Consider the following 20067-nt stretch of genomic DNA (forward strand, 5'->3'; position numbering starts at 1 on the left):
GAGACATCACCTTGCCAACAAAGGTTCGTATAGTTAAAGCTATGGTTTTCCCAGTAGTGATGTATGGAAGTGAGAGCTGGACAATAAAGAAGGCTGATCGCCGAAGAATTGATGCTTTTGAATTATGGTGCTGGAGGAGACTCTTGAGAGTCCCATGGACTGCAAGAAGATCAAACCGATCCATTCTTAAGGAAATCAGCCCTGAGTGCTCACTGGAAGGACAGATTGTGAAGCTGAGGCTCCAGTACTTTGGCCACCTCATGAGAAGAGAAGACTCCCTGGAGAAGACCCTGATGTTGGGAAAGATGGAGGGCACAAGGAGAAGGGGACGGCAGAGGACGAGATGGTTGGATAGTGTTTTCGAGGTTACCAGCATGAGTTTGACCAAACTGCGGGAGGCAGTGGAGGACAGAGGTGCCTGGCGTTCTCTGGTCCATGGGGTCACGAAGAGTCGGACACGACTAAACGACTAAACAACAATGTTTTATCTGTTTCATAATTTTATTTTCTATTGTTGCTATAGGTTCTGGCACCTTACGGTGAAGGATGGATAAGAAGTAAACACATAAGCTTTTGTTTCACAGCCTGTTGGCCAGGCTGCTACCAATGCTGTGTCCCCCCTTTTTTTAAAAAAAAAGAGGCTGTGTCTGTCATAATGCTTGTCTTAATCATTGCAGATGTGTCACAGTAAACAAGCACTGCATACAAGAAGGTGGGTAGGAACAAAGCAATGCATTGGCTCCATGCTGCCCCTGCAGGCAGGGTGCAGTAGTGCCCCCCAGATCTTGAAAGTCCATTGGGAGCTACCCTTGTGGATCTTACATTTTCACTGAACATTTTTCTCCTGTATTTATCTGCAGAAGGGGTGTATGTGGATATGAAATGCTGGAATCTGCTTAGGGCAAAATTAGACTTGACCTGTTCTTTTGCTTCTCCCTCCTGCTCAGTGGCTAAGACTTTCACCCTGGGCGGCCTGAACAATTTCTTTTCCTTCTGCCAGACAACCCTGCTGCAAGATGCACCAGTTGGCAGCACTGAGGAAAAGGCCACCCTGATAATGAATAACTTTAAATGTGCACGTGGGAGGCTGACCTCCAATTACATGGGTCAGATGACCCTGCCTGTTTTTTTATGTTTGATTTTTGTGCTTTTCTGTTGGATGTGAACAGGCATTGTTGAAGAAGAGAACATAAAAGGCTATTATCAACACAGGCTAGATGGATACACTTGAAGGAGGCATGTTGACATGTCTTCCATGCAGTGCTGCTAATGCACTGAATGTCTAGTCCTCAATTAGCCACTTGATCCTGTGCTGAGCAGGAGAAAGGGAATGAAACACTCACTTAATAGCACAAGGATAAACACATGCTGAACTCTTGACCAACTCCTTGTTTGACAGGTGTTTTTGTGCTTTTTAATGGTCAGCTGGAGGAGAGAGGTTTTGCCCATGCTGCTTTTCCTGGTATGGTTCTCCAATGATAGGAAAAGTGGAATTTCTCCTGCATGTCAAGGGCATGGGAGTTTCTTCCCAAAATAGTACATTTTGAATAAGAATTTTCATGCTGTGCTAATAAGCCGTCCATAGTTGTTCAAAGACAGTATCAGGTACTTTCTGGAATGTAGTATTGGAATCTACGTATTTAATATCTATTCAAAGCATCCACACAAATCATATTCCAACTATCCCACTTCATGTGGTGTATGTCTGTTGCCTGGGTCCATACTTAGGCCCCACATCTGCACTAGACATTTAAGGCAATATTATGCCATTTTCAATAGCCAAGGCTTCCCGCAAAGAATCACAGGAACTGTTGTTTGCTAAGGATGCTGAGAGATGTCAGGAGATCCCCTATTCCTTTTACAGAGCTACAATTCTCAGAGTGGTTTAATGGTCAATCTTTCTTCACTGGGAACTCTGAGAATTGTAGCTCTGTGAGGGGAGAACGTGTTCTAATTTGGCCTGAGTCTGTCACTAAATGTTTCATCTCCACAACAGAGTACAATTCCAGCTGGTATTCTGAGAAACGTTGGCAGGCAGCCTGTGTAAACAAGACATAAAGGAATTTGTTTCCCAAGTGGATACAAGGTGGGAAAAAATATCTTCCAGGGCAAAGAAGCCCTCTAGGTGAATGTTTACCATTGATAGGAACTCTATGGATGCACTGGCCACATCTATGGTTTTAATCATAAGACTAAAAGAGGATATAGTCCCTAGGGGCTGTCGTATATTACACTAGAGGAGGTGACAGAGCTCTGTGACAGCATATCTTGTTTCTTTCACTGTTTGCAAAAATGGAAAGGAAGAATTGTGTATGTGGCAAAGAGAGAGAATGGAATTTGGAGCACATAAAAGGAAGTTAATTCACCCTTTTCTTTTCTCCTTCCCAAAGCAGTGGTGGGGGAATGAAGGTGAAAAAGAATTCTTTCTCCCTTTTATTTGGGGGGCGGGGGGGGGCGGGGACTCACAGCAGCAGCAGCAGGGTGAGCATGGGAAATCTTGCAAAGCCCACACCATGCTGATCCATGTGGGGTAGCTTCAAAGAGCAGTACTGGGAGGGAGAAGCAGTTTCCATTGAATGGAAATCATGTCCACCTCCTTGAGGAAGGCATTAAGTAAGTAAGTAAGTAAGTAAGTAAGTAAGTAAGTAAGTAAATTCATACACTGCCCTTTAGCCAAAGATTACAGGGCAGTTCACAACACAAAAATACAAAATGAGATACTAAATACACAAAATACATACGAAAACAAAAATAAAGCAATAGTCTCCCTCCCACAAACAGATTTAAAAGGCCAGAGAATATTTACTCAGCCAAAGGTCTGGTTATGGAGAAACAATTTCACCTGGCACCTAAAGTTATGTAACTGCTGGGTAGATCATTCCATAAATGGGGAGAAAAGACATATCCTCATGTCTCCGTCCTCTGGGCCTCTCATGGAGAAGCACACAAAGGGAATCAGATGATGATTGCTGCGTCTGGGTTGGTTCATATGGGGAGAGTTGGTCCTTAGGGCATAATACTACTATGTATTAGCTGATGGTAGGATTTCCAGATCCTGAGTTTTCAGGGCCCAAACCTAAGATCTAGCGGTAGTCCCCAGTAATTCTGCCAGGGCATATCCCCCTATGGCACTATCACAGTTCTTCCTCTGTGTTCCCTCCCACCACTAAGCCCCAGATCATAGGTTCCTCGCTGCTGCTGTACACCATGAATTGAATCTCCATGTGCAGGGACTGTTTTTCATAGCAATGCCAGTTGCTATGGAACAACAGTAGGGAGGACTGCTACTTGCAGACATCCAGGAAAACCTGAGGAACAGGGATGCTTCTTCTGAGGGCTCTTCTTAAGTTGTGTGTTTGTTGCAAATATACAGGCATTTTGTTGACTTATTTTGCCATTTTATTCAGGAACAATGATTGAGCATCGATCCTTAGCACCTGCTTGACTTCCAGAAGTAGCAAAGCAGGTTCTTTCTGTGCTTTACAGGTAAAGAGGCTCCAAGATCCTTTTTAATTGGAGGTTAAACTATGTGTTCCACCCCAGATATTTGCGTGTTGAGTCCCACAGTGGCCACCCACCAAAAAATTCACACTTCACACATGATTTTTTGTTTAAGGTTTTTGGCATAATTTTGGCCACAACTTTATTCAAATACAAAAAATGTGAGTGGTTGCTTAGGCATTGGTTATGACTATCTGTCCTTGCCCTCAAGGACAGAGCTGGCCCTTCCGGACACCAACGGAAGCCAGCGTGGGAAACAAGTATTGGGTGAGAAAATGAGGCCGGGCAACAGTCCATCACTTCTCACCCGGAGTCGGACTTGGGGCTTGCACGACCAAGTCCGACTCCGGGGACAAGGACAAAATGAATGGCAAGCCCCTGGATTCCTTTAACGGAATTCCCTTCGCATCATTTGGAGAGATAGGCACTTACCCCTCCAAGCACCAATTTAACCAATGCCTAACCGCCAATCTTACAAGTTGTGACAATTTGCTACGCAGTAGGCAAAAACCAAATGGCACCAGTCAATCAGCCAGATGGCAAAATTCCTACCAGGCCCCCGCACCAAGGTGAACGACCCCATGACAGGCATAGCAAGGTCAAGCGAACATGAAAAACCACCCTAAAAAAGGGAGGGAGGGCGGGTGATCTGGTGCAAAATGGCCAAGAGGACGTCTCACGTCTGTCCCCTGTATTTAAAGACTCTGACCCCTCCTCCAAATTGGCAACAATCAAAAATCCCCAGCAACCCAATATTAACCATTTAAAGGCTTGGGTTCCTCATCAATATTTGCCTAGTCACTACAGGGTGGCCTGTTTTCCCAACCGCAACACGTGCTCTCTGCTATGGAGAACACGCTTTCTAAGCAGTCCTGGTGGTAGTCTGAGAGAGGGGCTTATAGGAGGCAGAGAGGCCATTAAACAAGAAGGCAATGAGAGTTCAAGGTGCCCAAAGGATCCTGAGCCTTACTTACTTACAACTTCAGTTATTATTTAAGGCAGGGACCTTGAGAAGGTCAAAACTGCTAAGTGAGGAAAATATGTCCTTCCCTATGTCTTCTAATACATATTTTCCCCTCCAGCTGTGAGCTATAATATTGAATCAATTAGTCAGATACTTCAAGGTTTGTGGCTACATAGAAACCAGCAAGAAAAACCCAGCAGAAAACAACATAATTCAACTGGCACATTAATGGTTGTATGTATCCAACCAACTCCTACTTGGTGTAGACCCATTGGAATTAATAGAATTAAGTTAGTCATGTCCTTTAATTTCAGGGGTTCTCCTTATGGGTATTACTAACTTTAGACACAATTCATTGGGCTATACCCAAAGCTCTCTGTCACCTGGCACAAGGGCTCTTAGTGGATGGGTAAGTTTGAAGTTGTGAAGTGAAGGAACCCAATGCAATAGCTGTACAAGCAGTAACGCATTGGGCAACAGACTGAGCAAGCTATTGGACAACAAAGATACCAGCAACCTGCTTATGCTTTCTCTTGAGCAACAATGTCCTACTGGTGCAAAACACTTCAGACAAGTCTGCTGCTAAGTTACTTGGTCCTACATTGAATATGACCCTAAGGTTGCATTCCTATACTCTTGGGAGTAGTGATAAACACATCCAACAATTCTGGCTCCTTTCAGTTTCTCATTTTTCCAGCCACTTCACCCCATTTCCAAATAGCCTGAAAATCACAGACATTTTCATTTTGCATAATACATGCATTCTTGTACACACTTTTGCCTAATATACGAACTTTTGCAGGCAATTTCCTCTTGAAAGTGTGTGTTTTAGATGTTACAAACAGCCTTGTGCCCACCTCAGAAATTCTAAGCAACAAGCAAACAAACAAATCAGTAGCTCAGTCAGCAGAGTTGTTGTTGTTTAGTCGTGTCTGACTCTTCATGACCCCATGGACCAGAGCATGCCAGGCACTCCTGTCTTCCACTGCCTCCCACAGTTTGGTCAAACTCATGCTGGTAGCTTCGAGAACACTGTCCAACCATCTCGTCCTCTGTCATCCCCTTCTCCTTGTGCCCTCAATCTTTCCCAACATCAGGGTCTTTTCCAAGGAGTCTTCTCTTCTCATGAGGTGGCCAAAGTATTGGAGCCTCAGCTTCAGGATCTGTCCTTTCAGTGAGCACCCAGGGCTGATTTCCTTAAGAATGGAGAGGTTTGATCTTCGTGCAGTCCATGAGACTCTCAAGAGTCTCCTGAATAACCCAGAGAAGCTATGAGCTATGCCGTGCAGGGCCACCCAAGATGGGCAGGTCATAGTGGAGAGTTTTAACCAAATGTGATCCACCTGGAGCAGGACCTGGCAAGCCACTCCAGTATCCCTGCCAAGAAAACCCCATGGACAAAGACAACAGGCATATAAAAGTCGGCAGAGTACAATACTCTTAATATCAGGGTCATAGGTTTGAGACCCATATTAGGTAGTTTCCCCACACTGCAGGGGGTTGGACTAGATGACCCTCGTGGTCCCTTCCAGCTCTACAATTCTATGAAAATCAGTGAAGTTTTGAAAGGTTCATTATGTCATCTTCCCTCAAAAGGGTGTCCACTTGTAACCAAACAAACAGGAAAATCTATTCTGTGATCTCAGGAACCATCATGCAAAAATATGGTTATAATCATTGCAGCTTTAAAAGGTTCAGTCCATCATCTTTATTCAAAATGGCATCCAATTGTATCCCAACAGAAACAAAAACCTGCTCCTTGATCTCAGAAACCACCATGCAAAATACTGGCTATGATCTCTTAAAAGGTGTTCAAACACATAGCACAAAGACAATTTCCAGAATATATCGTAGATTTTCTCCAATACACACATTTTTCAATGCATTCTTTGGTTGAAGAATTGCACTGCGAAACTAGAGAAGTGCAAATTTCAAAGGAGAGAGGTATTTTGGCTGGCATATTGGTTAAGGTGGTGCAGTAGGTTTCTGTTAAAATGAGAGCTGAATATCTTTCTCCCTCACCTATAGTTACCACATGGAAATTTACTTACTAGATCACTTTGGAGATTTCTTATGGGCATTGTCAGGCTTCCCCAATTACCTATTTATAACAGAGGAGGTGGTGGCAAAGTTTTTTTGGGGGGAGTTTCAAACATCTCTTTTTTAAAAAAATATTTTTTATTAACTGGCCAATCACATCAAATTAAATCACATAACATAAATTCCGAATTACAAAGCCAAATTTTGAATTTTGTTGGGGAGGACCCATACTTCAAGATCCGAAGGGGGATTCTGGTCATCTTCTTGCTGTTGCGTTAATGTCCAAATCAGTCCAAGGGAGTTTCAAGCATCTCATAATGCTCACAGTGACTTAAGACTCACATACCAGAGAGGCATACGAGTTTTCATAACAAACTCAGTATTTTTCTAACGTATCTCATGCTTTTATTTTTGTGAGTTTGTTACCAACTGTGAAAAGCAGAGGGGCTCTGAGGAAGCACAGATGGATTCATTGATCGATGAAGCTAGTCTGCAGATTGATGATGTGTGAGTTTTGGGCTTCAAACAGGAGTATCCAACATGCACCTAGCAAAAGGAGGAGAGGTGGCTTGTGAACAAATCCATCTTGTTTGATCACATCCATGGCTACGCTGAAAGAAGCGGCACCTTCTGTGGAAAGGCAAGTGTTGATGTGAAAGGGAAGAGCGCAGCAGTGAAATTTAAGTTGGTGAAAGCAATCAAGTTGTTCCTGGGAGCAAATTAAAGGTGATAACACCGGACAGCAATAGAAGAAGAGAAAGATCAAAGGTATCTCTGGGCCAGCAAGGCAGCAGGTTGTAATTTATTTTTTTTGGTGAGGCCAGTTGCAAGTAACGGAGAGAAAGAAGTAGGAGAGAGTGAGTCAAAAGTAAGCTGCAGGCAGCTTAGGTAATAGGACTAAATTGCACATTTCAGAGGGGTTCTGAAAAATTAGAGACTTACAACATATGGAAAGATTCAGGGAGCTATCAGGAGCTCAGAGAATTTTACAATTTTCCCAGGGTCACTAGTTTATGGAATGGCAAGTGAAAGAAAACTTTAATCCTAGGAAGATCTCCTTGCATCCAGATGGATTCATGATAATACCAGTTTGCTCCCCTCACTACAAAAAGCAAGTTATATTTTTAACGGTTGTAGAAGGTGAAAACACTCAGCACAAAAATGGTTTTCAGGCTAGAGAGGATCTACACGGCCTTTCTAGTGGATAAGGAAGAATCTTGTTATTCTTCAAACTGCACCTCAAAGCACAGAGTTCAGTTTGCTGTCAAAATAGAGCACTGGTGGAGAGGAAGTGAAGATTGCCAGAGGCTGACAGCAAGAAGCCCTTGTTGGAGATATCTCCCATATGTAACATCCAAATTATCTTCCACTGGCAGTAGGGATGGACAGCTCAGCCTACTACCAGTCTGTAACCATTTCAGATGTGTTCACTTATCAGCACAGATTCACCTTGTTTCCACATTTATCTGCATATATATATATATATATATATATATATATATATATATATGCATAGAAATCTGTATTTAATATGTATCTGCATATAATTAATTATAATGAAACAGTAGCTACCAAAACGCTTAGATTAAAACAAAAGAAGGAAAAAAGGTTGGGTAGGGAAGAGAAGAGAAGAGAAGAAAGCAAACCAAAGCAGCACCTCTGAATGTTAAATAATACTTCTCATCACAAAATGTGTATTTAAATATACATTTTATATCTCAATGTGCACATTTCAAAACCTATTTTATCCTAAAATAGGCAAGTTTTGTCAACCCTTCCTCAAAATTTGACGAAGTGTGAAATTTAGGGTAGGAGGAACCTGTAATTTCCCCCCCCTCTCCCATTTTGTTCTGTTCTTAAGTTCCATTCTTCATGTTTCTGCATTTGTTTATGTTATGTTATTTATCTTTTTATCCACATGAAAATTTATCAACATTTTATTGTACATATGTCCTATGGATCTTATTTTATTTCCCCTAATATATGCCCACTTTCTCACACTTTTTTTTTTAATGCATTGTTTGCTTGGAGAACTGCATCACCACATTTGAAAATGTGTGAATTTCAAAGGTTAGCTGCAGTTCAGTTTGCACATTGTTTTGAAAAAATGTGAATTACTCTCCCTAGCAAAAATCTAAATAAGAATTGTGTTCCAGCTCACAAATTAGGCTGGGAGATGCTGTTCAAGCCAGTTCACAGAAATCAAATTACTCAACAATCGTGGTTATCAGGTTGTGCAGACCTTCCCTTGAGAATCATGGGTGACACTGAACTGGTGTAAGCTGGGAACAGAAATCCCAGCCATGGCCTCATTAGATGGTCAACCCCTCCCCCCCAAATATGTGGGGTGATAATACTGGCCTACCCTACAGGACTGTTCTAAAATGACTGTGGTTATGCATGCAAGGTGCTTTAAGCATGATGTCCCTAGGTAAAGGTAAAGGGACACCTGACTGTTAGGTCCAGTCATGACCGACTCTGGGGTTGCGGCGCTCATCTCACTTTAATAGCTGAGGGAGCTGTTGTACAGCTTCCAGGTCATGTGGCCAGCATGACTAAGACATGTCTGGCGAACCAGAACAGCTTACGGAAATGCTGTTTACCTTTCCACCGGAGCGGTACCTATTCATCTACTTGCACTTTGATGTGCTTTCGAACTGCTAGGTTGGCAGGAGCTGGGACCGAGCAATGGGAGCTCACCCCATCGTGGGATTCGAACCACCGACCTTCTGATTGGCAAGTCCTAGGCTCTGTGGTTTAACCCACAGCACCACCCTCATCCCTAAACACATGCAAAAGCCTGTTGCTGTTAATATATAAACCATCACTTCATGATATATTTAGTGCTATGCACTGTACAAAGCTGTTCCTCCTTGCCTCCCAGTAGCATATGGCTGGGAACTGTGGAAAAAGTATTTGTGCCAACAAATAAATATTAAGTGACTGTCAGACAGTGAGCTTGAGATACAGCTACCCTTTAAGCAAGTGAGCCAGTGAGCATCTGGGCTGGAAAGCAAAACAAGGCAGGGAAGCAAGCCAAAAGTGGAACAGACGAGACTCCAGATAACTCACTTGGCCTGGACTATTTTGCTCAAAAGGAACTTCGGTTGCCAAGAACGTTGCATGATGCAAATCTAGACATCTGCTTCCCTGCGACTTCCTCACTAGGTCAGGGAGAAGGCAAGCTCTCAAGATTTCCCCTTGTGCTCTAAGTCGGTAGAGCTACACGTATGAAGCTGCCCTCAACTGAGTCAGACCATGAGTTCATCTAGCCAGACATCATCTACTCCAATTGACAGCAGCTCTCCAAGGTCTTGACCAGCAGAAGTCTGTCCTAGTAACTAAGATCCCTTAAGAAGGGTCAGGGATGGCATCTGAGACTTTCTGCATGAAAAGCATGTGCTTTACCCATAAGCAGCAGACTCTCCTAGTTTTTATGGAAATATTCCTGGAATGGATACATGGCTGCTAACTGGGCTTTTTGGAAAAGAGCAACCAAAATGATCAAGGGGATGGAACAACTAAGTAAGAGATGACACGGTAGAAGGGCATAAAACTATGCATGCCATGGAAAAATGGGTAGAAAAGCTTCTCTTCCTCTTTCATAATACTAGGATTTCATGCAATAAAGCAGAATTTTGGAAGACTGGGGACAAACAAAACCATCTCATCCAGTTACGACCTGAAAGGAATTATAGTTCTTTGCACAGTACATAGTTAAACTATTGAACTCATTCCTACAAGAGGCCACCAGCTTGGATAGCTTTAAAAGAGGATTAGACATATTCATGGGGGACAGGGAAACATCCCAAGGGCCAGATGCCAATTGGAATGGCCAGAGGAGTAAGTGGGTGAAGTAGGTTAGTCTACACAAATCCTTTCTTTCTTCCATCCAGGCAAGCGAGATACACAATCAGACTTCAATTATACATTGCAGCCATGCGAAAACACTCAAGGGGGAGTTAGGCAGCACTGATGAAGCGTGTGGTCTGGGGAGAGTCCCGAGGGTTGTATAAAGAGAACTAGAGGGCCACCTTCAACCCTGAGGCTTGTTCCCTATTCACAAGGGAGGGGAAAGGATATATTATTCAAGTAATTATGGCACAGTGAAATGTTCACCAAACCAGTTGAACTGATTAAATCAGCTCTGAACCCCACTGAAAGATGCCTTTCTAAATGCTACATTAGATTATTGATAGATAGATAGATGATAGATATAGACACTGTGTGTGTGTATTTCAGAAGCATAGTGGTGTGTCTTGGGTGTATAGGGAATAGTTAATCCCGGCCCCTCCCTCAATTCCCATGCACTCATCCAGAGGTCTGACCAGAGCCTGCACATGTAAAACTTGTACCCATTTGTTGATCTCCAGAAAAAAGTGGGCCCAAGGGATGGAATTGTGTTTCTCCACTATGAACTCATCCTCTGTACATAATTTCCCCACCTGCCTCTTTTGAGATCAGAAAGGTTGGGAGGAAAATGCTATTTGGGAGTTGTATTCTGTGTTTTAGATGTTGCACAGATTAGAGTGGGGGGGGGGAGAGCTTTCTGAGAGTAGTTGGGATTGCAACAGGCTTAGAGGGAAGGATGCTTTTATCGCCATGGCTTAGATGCTGACCTGAGCACAGCCAAAGGTCTTGGAAAAGTCACAGGCTCAGGTGGAGGTTCATATCAGGGCTGCATTATTTTTTAAAAAAGAATCTGTTTTTGCTCACCAGCCTTGATCAAAGGGGAGCGAGGCAGGTGGTGAGTCAGAATCAAGTATCTGAATCATGCTGAGCTGATTATTTGAGATGCTTAAACAAGGGGAATAAATTTTAAGGTTATGAAAACAAACCTTTTGAAGGAATGTATGGAAATAGTTGGAGGTAATTGTGCACAAATTGAGAAAACACAATTCACAAAGAAGAATCAGTTTTCTTGTGTGGACGGTGGAGAGGGCCAGAGAACTCCAAAGGACCTTTGAGTGTCGTGGCCAATTTTGCACTCTTTGAATGCTCCTTCCTGATCGTTGCAACTTCTTCATGTTTTTACAAGGGTTTGCTGCTTTCTATTGTAAAAAGCAGGTGCCCTGTCACTTTGCAGCCCACTGAAATGTGTTTATCGGGAGATTACAGAGACAACGGCATGCATTTGGTGACCTTGGCAGAGAGTGGAACAAAAGCATTGCAGCCAACCCTTGCCAGGGAAAGAGATAAATGCAAAACACTGTTATGCTGCATATCCAGGTCTAATTATGTGATAAGTGGAAGGATGTGGTGGCAAACGGACGCTGCTCCCCCTTTTTGCAATAAGGTGTTCTTGAGAAAGGCATAAGAGGATATCTGAGGAAATCAAATTAATATGCAGGCAGTGTATATCTGAAGATGTTAAAATGGGCTAGGAGAGCCCTTTTCATATCCTATTGTTAACATTCATTTTCTTTCTTCCTCTGAAGAGAATGTATTGGCACTCTATTTTGTTATTTTAAAATGAGTAGTAATCTTGTTTCTCTCCTTTGAGGACAAGTTTCTCCTCCTCTAAAGGTGACTGTCAATCATTCAACTAGATAGTTTAGATGCTAAGGATCCCCCCCCCCCGCCATACATATTCAGGATTGAGTTCATAGGTGGAGCCAGAGGTGGGATAATTGGGCGGGGCTGCTTGAAAGAAAGGCACTTTTCTTTCCGTGTAAACATTAAGTGAATCATAAGGTGGAAATGAAAGCAAGTTTGCATTGCTAACATGAAATCAATAGGAAGTGTCAGCTCTGGTTTTGAGAGGACTCTGGGCAAGGGGCCCACTGATGATCAACTCTCCTCCACCAGTAAATCTGGGCAGCATTCCATGGCAGTAGCAGTGCCAGCAGTGGCAGGGTTCTTAGCATCACCACATGGACAAGTGGCCATCGTTTAAACCTCCCGTCGCATCCTGGAGTGATACTAAATTGGGGGCATTGTGGAGAAATTAAATTTGTGCATGGCAGAAGGAAATTGCTTGAAGGAGGCCCCAGAAAATACATCCACGGTGAGGCCCTGGGCTCCTGGAAGCTTCCCAAGGATGTAAGGTGCTGGCTCCAGACTTCTCAATAGGAATTGGCTTGAATAAATGTGTAGGAGGGGTTAATGGGAAATCATAGAATAGGAGAGTTGGAAGGTAATCCAGTCGAGCCCCTGCAATGCAAGAATCACAGCTAAAGATCTCTGACAGATGGCAATCCAACTTCTGCATTAAAAAAACCCCTCCATTGAGGTTAATCGCCTTTTGAGGTAGTCTGTTCCAATGTCAAACAGCTCTTACCATCAGAAAGTCAGTTTAGTTGGAATCTCCTTTCTTGTTATTTGAATCCATGGGTTCAGGACCAAGTTTGCTCTATCTTCCATGCAACAGGCCATTAGAAATCTGAATATCATAAGTCCTCTTTCAGCTATCTAGAGATGTTGGAGGAATTTGTTTTGTCCACTTTTCTCAGCAGACCAACCCAGTCTGACATTCCAGAACTTGCTTGTGGATTGGAAAGCAGCCTTCAATCAGACCACACAATTCTTCAGGGTTTTCAATGCAGTTTTGGAGTACAGAAAATGTGCACAAAATGCAGGTTGTACAGGGCATGCATGGAAAAATATGGATTTTTAAATTTTGGTTTAGAATGTGAAGCACATTTATACAAAATGTGTACAATTTAAATGCAGACTTTTTGTTACAGCCCTTCAAAAAAAATCCACACAAAACAGGATAGGAAAGATCTATGACTGAGCACCAGTGAGAGGTTTTGTTCATTCTGTGCATCATTCCCCTTCTCCCTGCTTTCCCCCTTGCTGCCACAACTAAGGTATGTGCAAATAATCCTCAACTGCCATAATGCCTCTTGTCCCCACAAGAACTACACAGGTGAAAACAGCAGTAAGAATCCCAGCCATTTCCCATTCTTCCCACATTTATTTGCACAACAACAACCTATATACAGCACTGTTTCACAAGCAGCTTCTTTGACTTTAATTATGCTCATTCAAAAGGTGGCCTGACAATCAACAGATTAAGCTGCTCATATTTTGGGCAGTTTTTCTACCACAGTTTGCTAACTGCAAAGGTTAGGACTCATCCACAATTCTGCTTGTCCCACACCTAGAGAGCATAGGTCTGAGCAGTTTTGACATTGCCTCACTGCTTCCCCCCTGAAAACCCACTCTTTAGTGCTAAATTGGAACTAAAGGCAATTCACGGAAAACCTGATTGCTCTTTGTTCTTATTCAGCTCTAAAGTTCTGGTTTCCCTTGGGGAAAGTGGAGGGGCAAACAGAGGTCTGGATAAGCCCTAAGTGTCCTCTTCTCATGTGTGAAGAAGAAAAGGAAGTGCCAAGGCCAAGGTTTACCATTGGTTTGCACATAATGGCAAACAATCATTTGGACCAAGCTTGTGAGTACAACAAAATATAGCATGAGCAAGAGAGAAATATTTTGCCCCTCCCCCCCAGAAAATAAATCCATTTTACTAAACATCACATTATTAAATGAACAGAATGTGACTATTGATCATTGCCTTTTCAATTGCAATTCAAGCTATTATGCAAATCAGCAGGCCCACTAAATATTTAGGTGTTCATATTTAACCAAATAGATGTGGATGATAATTAAGCCTGAGGGGATGGTGGTGGAAGCTTCTGTTTCAAATAATATACATTAAGTCAGCTTGTTTGTTTGTTTTTAAAACATCCCGTCCTCTGAGAAATGCATGCATACTTATGGAGGGGGGCATTGTTAATTCCACTTTGGATGCGAACTTCCTTATGGCATCCTGTCATTAATAGCTGTCAATGTGAGTAATAGACATTTTGTATGTGCAGCTAATTAGGCACTTTGTAAATGGATTCTGGCTACAGCACATGTGCCTCTGCAGTTATGACCCAGGCTTCTGGGTGAAAGGAAACCAATTAATTATGGGGCCGTATGTGTGTGCATTTGTCACATGAGGCAGAGTGAACAATTTTGAAGTGCATATCAAACTAGCAGAAAGGTTGCAGTCCAGAGTAGAAGTAGTTCTGCTTGTCCTGTGAAGATGGAGGTGATGGCCACCAACTTGAATCGCTTTAAAGGAAGACAAAGCCGTGAAAGATAAGGCTACCAGTAGTCACTAACCCTCATGGCCATGCTTTGCTTCCACAACTGGAGGCAGACAATGCTTCTGAACACCAGTTGCAGGAAACCACAGAAGGGAAGAGCACTGTTGTGCTCAATTCCTGCTTGCAGACTTCCTGTAGGAGGCTAAACTGGCAAGTCCCTCGTGTGGTGTTTCAATATGTGCTATTGGAAAAACACAGGAATCTGCCTCATACTGAGTCAGACCATTGGTCCATGTAACTCATACACTGACTGGCAGCAGCTCTCCTGTGTTTCAGATAGGAGTCTCTCCAATCCCAACCTTGAGATTTGGGGAATTGAACCTGGAACCTTTTGCATGCATACCACTCAACTACACTTTCCCCAGAGACCATTCCCTCTGCTGGAGATAACTTCAAGTCCAGGGTAAAACTGAACAGTGTCTGTGTCATGTATATGAGCTATATGTAGAGATCAGCATGGCAACTGGAGAATTTGCTGGAAATCCTCCTTCGTGTTACATTTGTCTTCACATATAGACTGACAGTCTTCTTTCCGTGTTGATAAAGAGCAGAGAAGGTGCTGACATAAGAAACAGGGGAAATCAGAAGAAGCTGTGCAGGTTTTACAAATACCTTTGGACAAAAGACACAGGGAAGTTCTCCTATTCATGCTTCATTTAGATGGATGAGAGTGCACAAATCAGTGCTGCCACGAGAGACTTGAGAGTACTTCAAAATTCCTTTGCTCACATTCAGAAGGAAGTGCAAGCCTGGAATAATGTATTGCCTAGAGTTTTCTGAGCTAGCTGCATCCCTGGTGTAGCTTAATTGACTTTCATTGGGACAATCTTGGTCTCCATTCATTCAGAATTGACAAATGGACCTTGAGAACAGATATACTCTAAGCTACCCAAAGCAACTCCCAGAATGAATGAAAAATAGAAGCCAAAGGTACTTTCAGCCAGAAATTATTCTGTCAGTCGATAACATAGGCCATTTAAAAAAGAAAGATGCATGTGCATAAAGTTTGGGGAGTAGCCATGTTGTCTAGTGGTTACGCACACTGGTGTGAAGGAAACTGGTGTGACATGCCAGTAGATCGGTGAAAAAGCCAAAGTTCCATAACTGTTCCACTGATACACATAAGTACAACTGTCATACACTTCAGGGGACTTCCACCTGATCAGGAACTCAGAAGTTGTTTTACTGGGAAATATTTCCGCATTTAATGATCCCCCCAACCACTGAAACCCTCCTGCATTTCCCCATGTTGTCCAGGAACACTGTTTGCAAACAGTTGTTATAGTTTAATGGGAATTTTATCCAGGGTGCTTTTGTGGGAAGGTCATTCTAGATGTAGCCACACTGCTTAAATTCTTGGTTTTGAATCAACATTTGGGGGGTACATCCAGCTAAATTTGACTCTGAGTAGAGCCACTGAAATTAATGGATTTAAGTTTATGGGCCCATTAATTTCAATGGGTCTGCTCGGAGTAGGACTTAGTTGGCTGCAATTTTAAGATTACTAATAAAAGAGGGGGTTGGAAATATGTATGCTGCATCCCAGTGCATATTGCAAAGAAAATGTAACGAGAGGAAGAAGCCCCACTGTAAAATGCGCTAAAATTCAAGGGTCTTATTTCATAGCAGCTGTAATTACAATCTAAAAGGTTATGCCTCTGTTTCTTTAGTTAATGAGTCTAATTTTCTTTTAAAGGCTATTTTGAGTCTTTCATTCTTTTCTCACTCCTCCTACTCCAGCTGAAGAGAGTAGCCACACCTGCAGGCGGATTCAATTAATAGTCGACACTGCATACACTTTACCAGTATAATTTACATTTCTTTTTGCTAATTAATTCATTGACTAACGCTAAATGTAGTGCCACACTAATCGGCACTGTGTGTTAAGTACTACCTGGTTATAATAGTCAACGTACCTGGAGGCGACATAGGCTTATTCATGTGTATATTGAGGTCTGGATCCAAAGAGTCTCACAACTGGTTCTGTGCATCAAAAGTGGTTTGGGACTTCTGTTTCTGGGACAACAGGTCCATTTGCCTTCTATCCAACTGTTTTTTAAATGGAGAGGAATTTTGGTAGGGCAATGGAGGTACCTGCAGTGGAGGATCCTGGGCTCTGAAATTTCAGCGGCACCCTTTACGATGCCAAAAATCAGCACCCCTTGCCTCTCACGCTCTATTCTAAATCATAGTTGTGATGTCCCCTATAGTATCCACGAGGTTCCACATGCAGTGTGAATGGAACCAGTGCTGGTCCCCTAAATCTGCTTGAGGTGTCTGCTTTTCTAATGAAGGTCAAAAATCCCTTTGGACACTAGAAATGGTAAGATCATAAGAATATAAGAAAAGCCGCACAACTGGATCAAACAAAAGAAAATGCTTCGCATCAAAGTTCCATGTCACAGCTTTTGCTTCAAATGGTAGTGAATTCCAGGTGAAAAGGGATATACTCATGTGAAATAATCCCAGTCAGCCCCAGGAAGATGGGAAACTGGAGACAGAATCTGGCACTGATTTGCACCATTGCCAATTAATGGGATGGTTTTTCTTTTCTTTTTTGGAGAGTATTATTTAAAATGACCAGACACCAGCACAAACCTTTTGCTTCCTACTATTTCAATCCTTTCTCTACACCACACACAATTCAACACAAGCAATGTACCATGTTTGGATTTCAATAGAGTGAAACGGCAAATATACTTTATTTGAGGAAGACTCTCTGCAAAGTTTTAAAGGCCTGCTCTTGGAAATACTCAACGTTGAATTGACACACTTTTAAACAAACATAACCTTCCCAAGCATATTTTAAAAGCATTTGCTGTGTGCCATGCTGAAACCATCCACAACCTCCCTGCAGAAACCTCCGCACAGGTCTGAAGCACAGAGGGTGCCCATCAACTTCTATTAGATCCAAGATCAGGTTGAGAAGAGCCCTGCTGGATCAGGCCAATGGCCCATCCACTCCAACATCCTGTTCTCACAGTGGCCAACCAGATGCCTGTAGGAAACCCACAAGCAGGATGCAAGCGCAAGAACACTCTCTTCTCCTGATTTTCCAGGAACTGGCGTGATTGAACAAGCAATGCTCAACTGTTTTGCATCTTAAAGTAAATGTTTACCTCTTTCCTGGTGAATTCCGGTGCATGGTCATTTTTGTCATCAACGACAATGGTTGCTGTGGCAGTGCCAGTTAACCCAACATCCATGCCCCCCATGTCTTTTGCTTCTATGATGAGCTCATATTTCGGATTCTCCATTGTCTGCAGAGATGAAAAAAGAATAATACATTACCCAGTGTGCAATGCATTGATCTCATTTTAGAAATATCCATTAAGGCATCAGAGGCACCCTTAGGTAAAACTGATCTGCAGGATGTTTTTCTATTAATAGAAAGAAGGCAACTGGCTTATTACAAAAGCCAGGAAACCCTGACAAATAGATGTGCTGAGAATTTTACCTAACTATCTATGCCAGTCTTCACCAGCCTAGTAACTTTCAGATATGTTGAAGTGTCCCAGCCTGGTGCTTGCCATCCTTGACTATTGGTCACCCAAGCTGGGGCTGATGGGAGCCATAGCCCAAAACATGTCTTCCAGCCTTCTCCAACCTTGTGCCCTCCAGATGTTTTGGACTACAACTCTGACAGACTCTGATCAGCTATAATCCAAAGCATTTGGAGGGCATCAGTACAGGGTACCTTTTCTTGGACTAGCAAGCATGACAACTCTTATTTTTGTCTGAAAAGCATATAAAATGGTGGAAAATAAGAACAGCATGTTCCTAGCAACTCTGTTTTAATTCCGGAGTTGTTCTGCCTCCTGCCATAACTGTTCCAGTTCACTCATTCTCTTTAATTGTGTCTTTTGAAGAGAAGTCTCTTGTTCCTTTGCTTCCTCTTATTTCAATCCTACCTCCACACAAGGAGAGGGGCATAGCCACGCCCAGTGTATTTCAAGTGACCTACTCTATTTCAGGCTCTACCAGGAACGGAGATTAACTGTATGGAAATGGTATTAAAACTTATTAAAGGTGACATTTCCTTGATTTGTGTGGCTGTCTTGCATGGGCCCATCTGCTGGGAAACCTCAAGGGCCACATCGCTGATGGGGAATGCAGATGGGAAAGAGCAGGTGGTGGTCATCTTCTTTTAAAGTCATGAGCTACTTCACTCATGCATTCTCAAAAGCTATTATTCTGCGATTCACAACAGTGATATAGGAGAAAGACTTTAAAAGGACAGGAAGACATTTAGCCTTTGGAAAAGAGAGACAAATGACTCCACTTTAGAACAAATTTACAATTGAATACATTTGGGAAAAGGCTGGGAAAGAGTGCTTTAACAATCAATCCTTCTTCACAGGGAACTCTGGGAATTGTAGCTCTGGGAGAGGAATAAGGGTTTCCTAACAACTCTCAGCACCCTTGACCAACTACAGTTCCCAGAATTCTTTGGGAGAAGCTACAGCTGTTGCTTTAAATCTATGGACTGAGTGTGGCCACAGAAAGAATCATTATAAAGTTAAATCTTCCCCTCTGCTTTTCGGAGACACAGAGCACTGCGCTATATCCACTGAGCATATATGTATGTGAACCACTGGGAACTGTGTGTGCTTCCTGTTTAGGAGCTGAGTCTGGTATTCAATTAAGCTTCCCTGACAGCAGAACAAACATGAGTAAGCTAGATTTTTTTTATTTCAATGGGTTTATTCTGAGTAGAATTTAGTTAAGTACCAATCTGAGTTCTGAAACTGTCTCCTGCTTCATCCAAATGCCATTTTAATTGCACCCACAGCAACTAATTATCAGCTGTGTAGATGCTCTACTCCATTCACTCAAACAACAACCTGAGCTTTCATCATTTGCTTGTTTGCCTATTATTCTTATAAAGCTTTGTAGTGGGTGAAAATCTTATGGGATGGGATAACAAAACTCTTCCCTTTATTATTCCAAAAGGTAATGTGGATCCATCGCAGCTTTATCCATATTTGCCGACAATGTGCTTTTTCAGCATCAGTAAGGCATGAGGGGACCAGTCAGCTAAGAATGGTGATAGTTGACTGCTCTTCAAAAGCAACAGAGATGGAGTTGGACAGGAGAGGGGACCACATGTTGGTAAGAGGAATGCAAGAGGGAAATACAGAGAGAATGCTGATGAAAAGTTGCATATGACACACACAGGGTGGGGAAGAGGAGAGAGAGTCTGAGCAACTTATTCTTTGGAGAGAAGCTGGTGACAATTATTGAGTGGCAATGATGAGCTCCTGTAGAGTCCTACCACGTCCAATAATCAAAAGATGAGCTGACATGCTGTAGCATCCTCAGAGATGAGTGACTATCAAATTCTAGGGCCCAATTATATATTCTTTCTGCAGTCCAAACTCCTATAGCCATCGCACACACCACAAAGCAAGAAAGTGTTCAGAAAATGCTGAATATTCCAATTAAGGTGGTTTTTATCTCCTC

At 42.6% G+C, this 20067-nt stretch overlaps 1 protein-coding gene across 1 annotated transcript in view; it reads right to left on the bottom strand.

Annotated features, from left to right (window-relative positions):
- Positions 1-20067, bottom strand: part of CDH13 (cadherin 13) — a 599046-nt gene that overhangs the window by 85795 nt on the left and 493184 nt on the right. The window contains exon 8 of the mRNA XM_083752927.1: positions 17724-17864. Within this exon, the coding sequence (XP_083609053.1) occupies positions 17724-17864 (141 nt within the window). The remainder of the gene's footprint in view (positions 1-17723; positions 17865-20067) is intronic.

The sequence above is a fragment of the Podarcis gaigeae genome, assembly GCF_964106915.1.
Source record: "Podarcis gaigeae genome assembly, chromosome: 8".
NCBI classification, from domain to species: Eukaryota; Metazoa; Chordata; class Lepidosauria; order Squamata; family Lacertidae; genus Podarcis; species Podarcis gaigeae.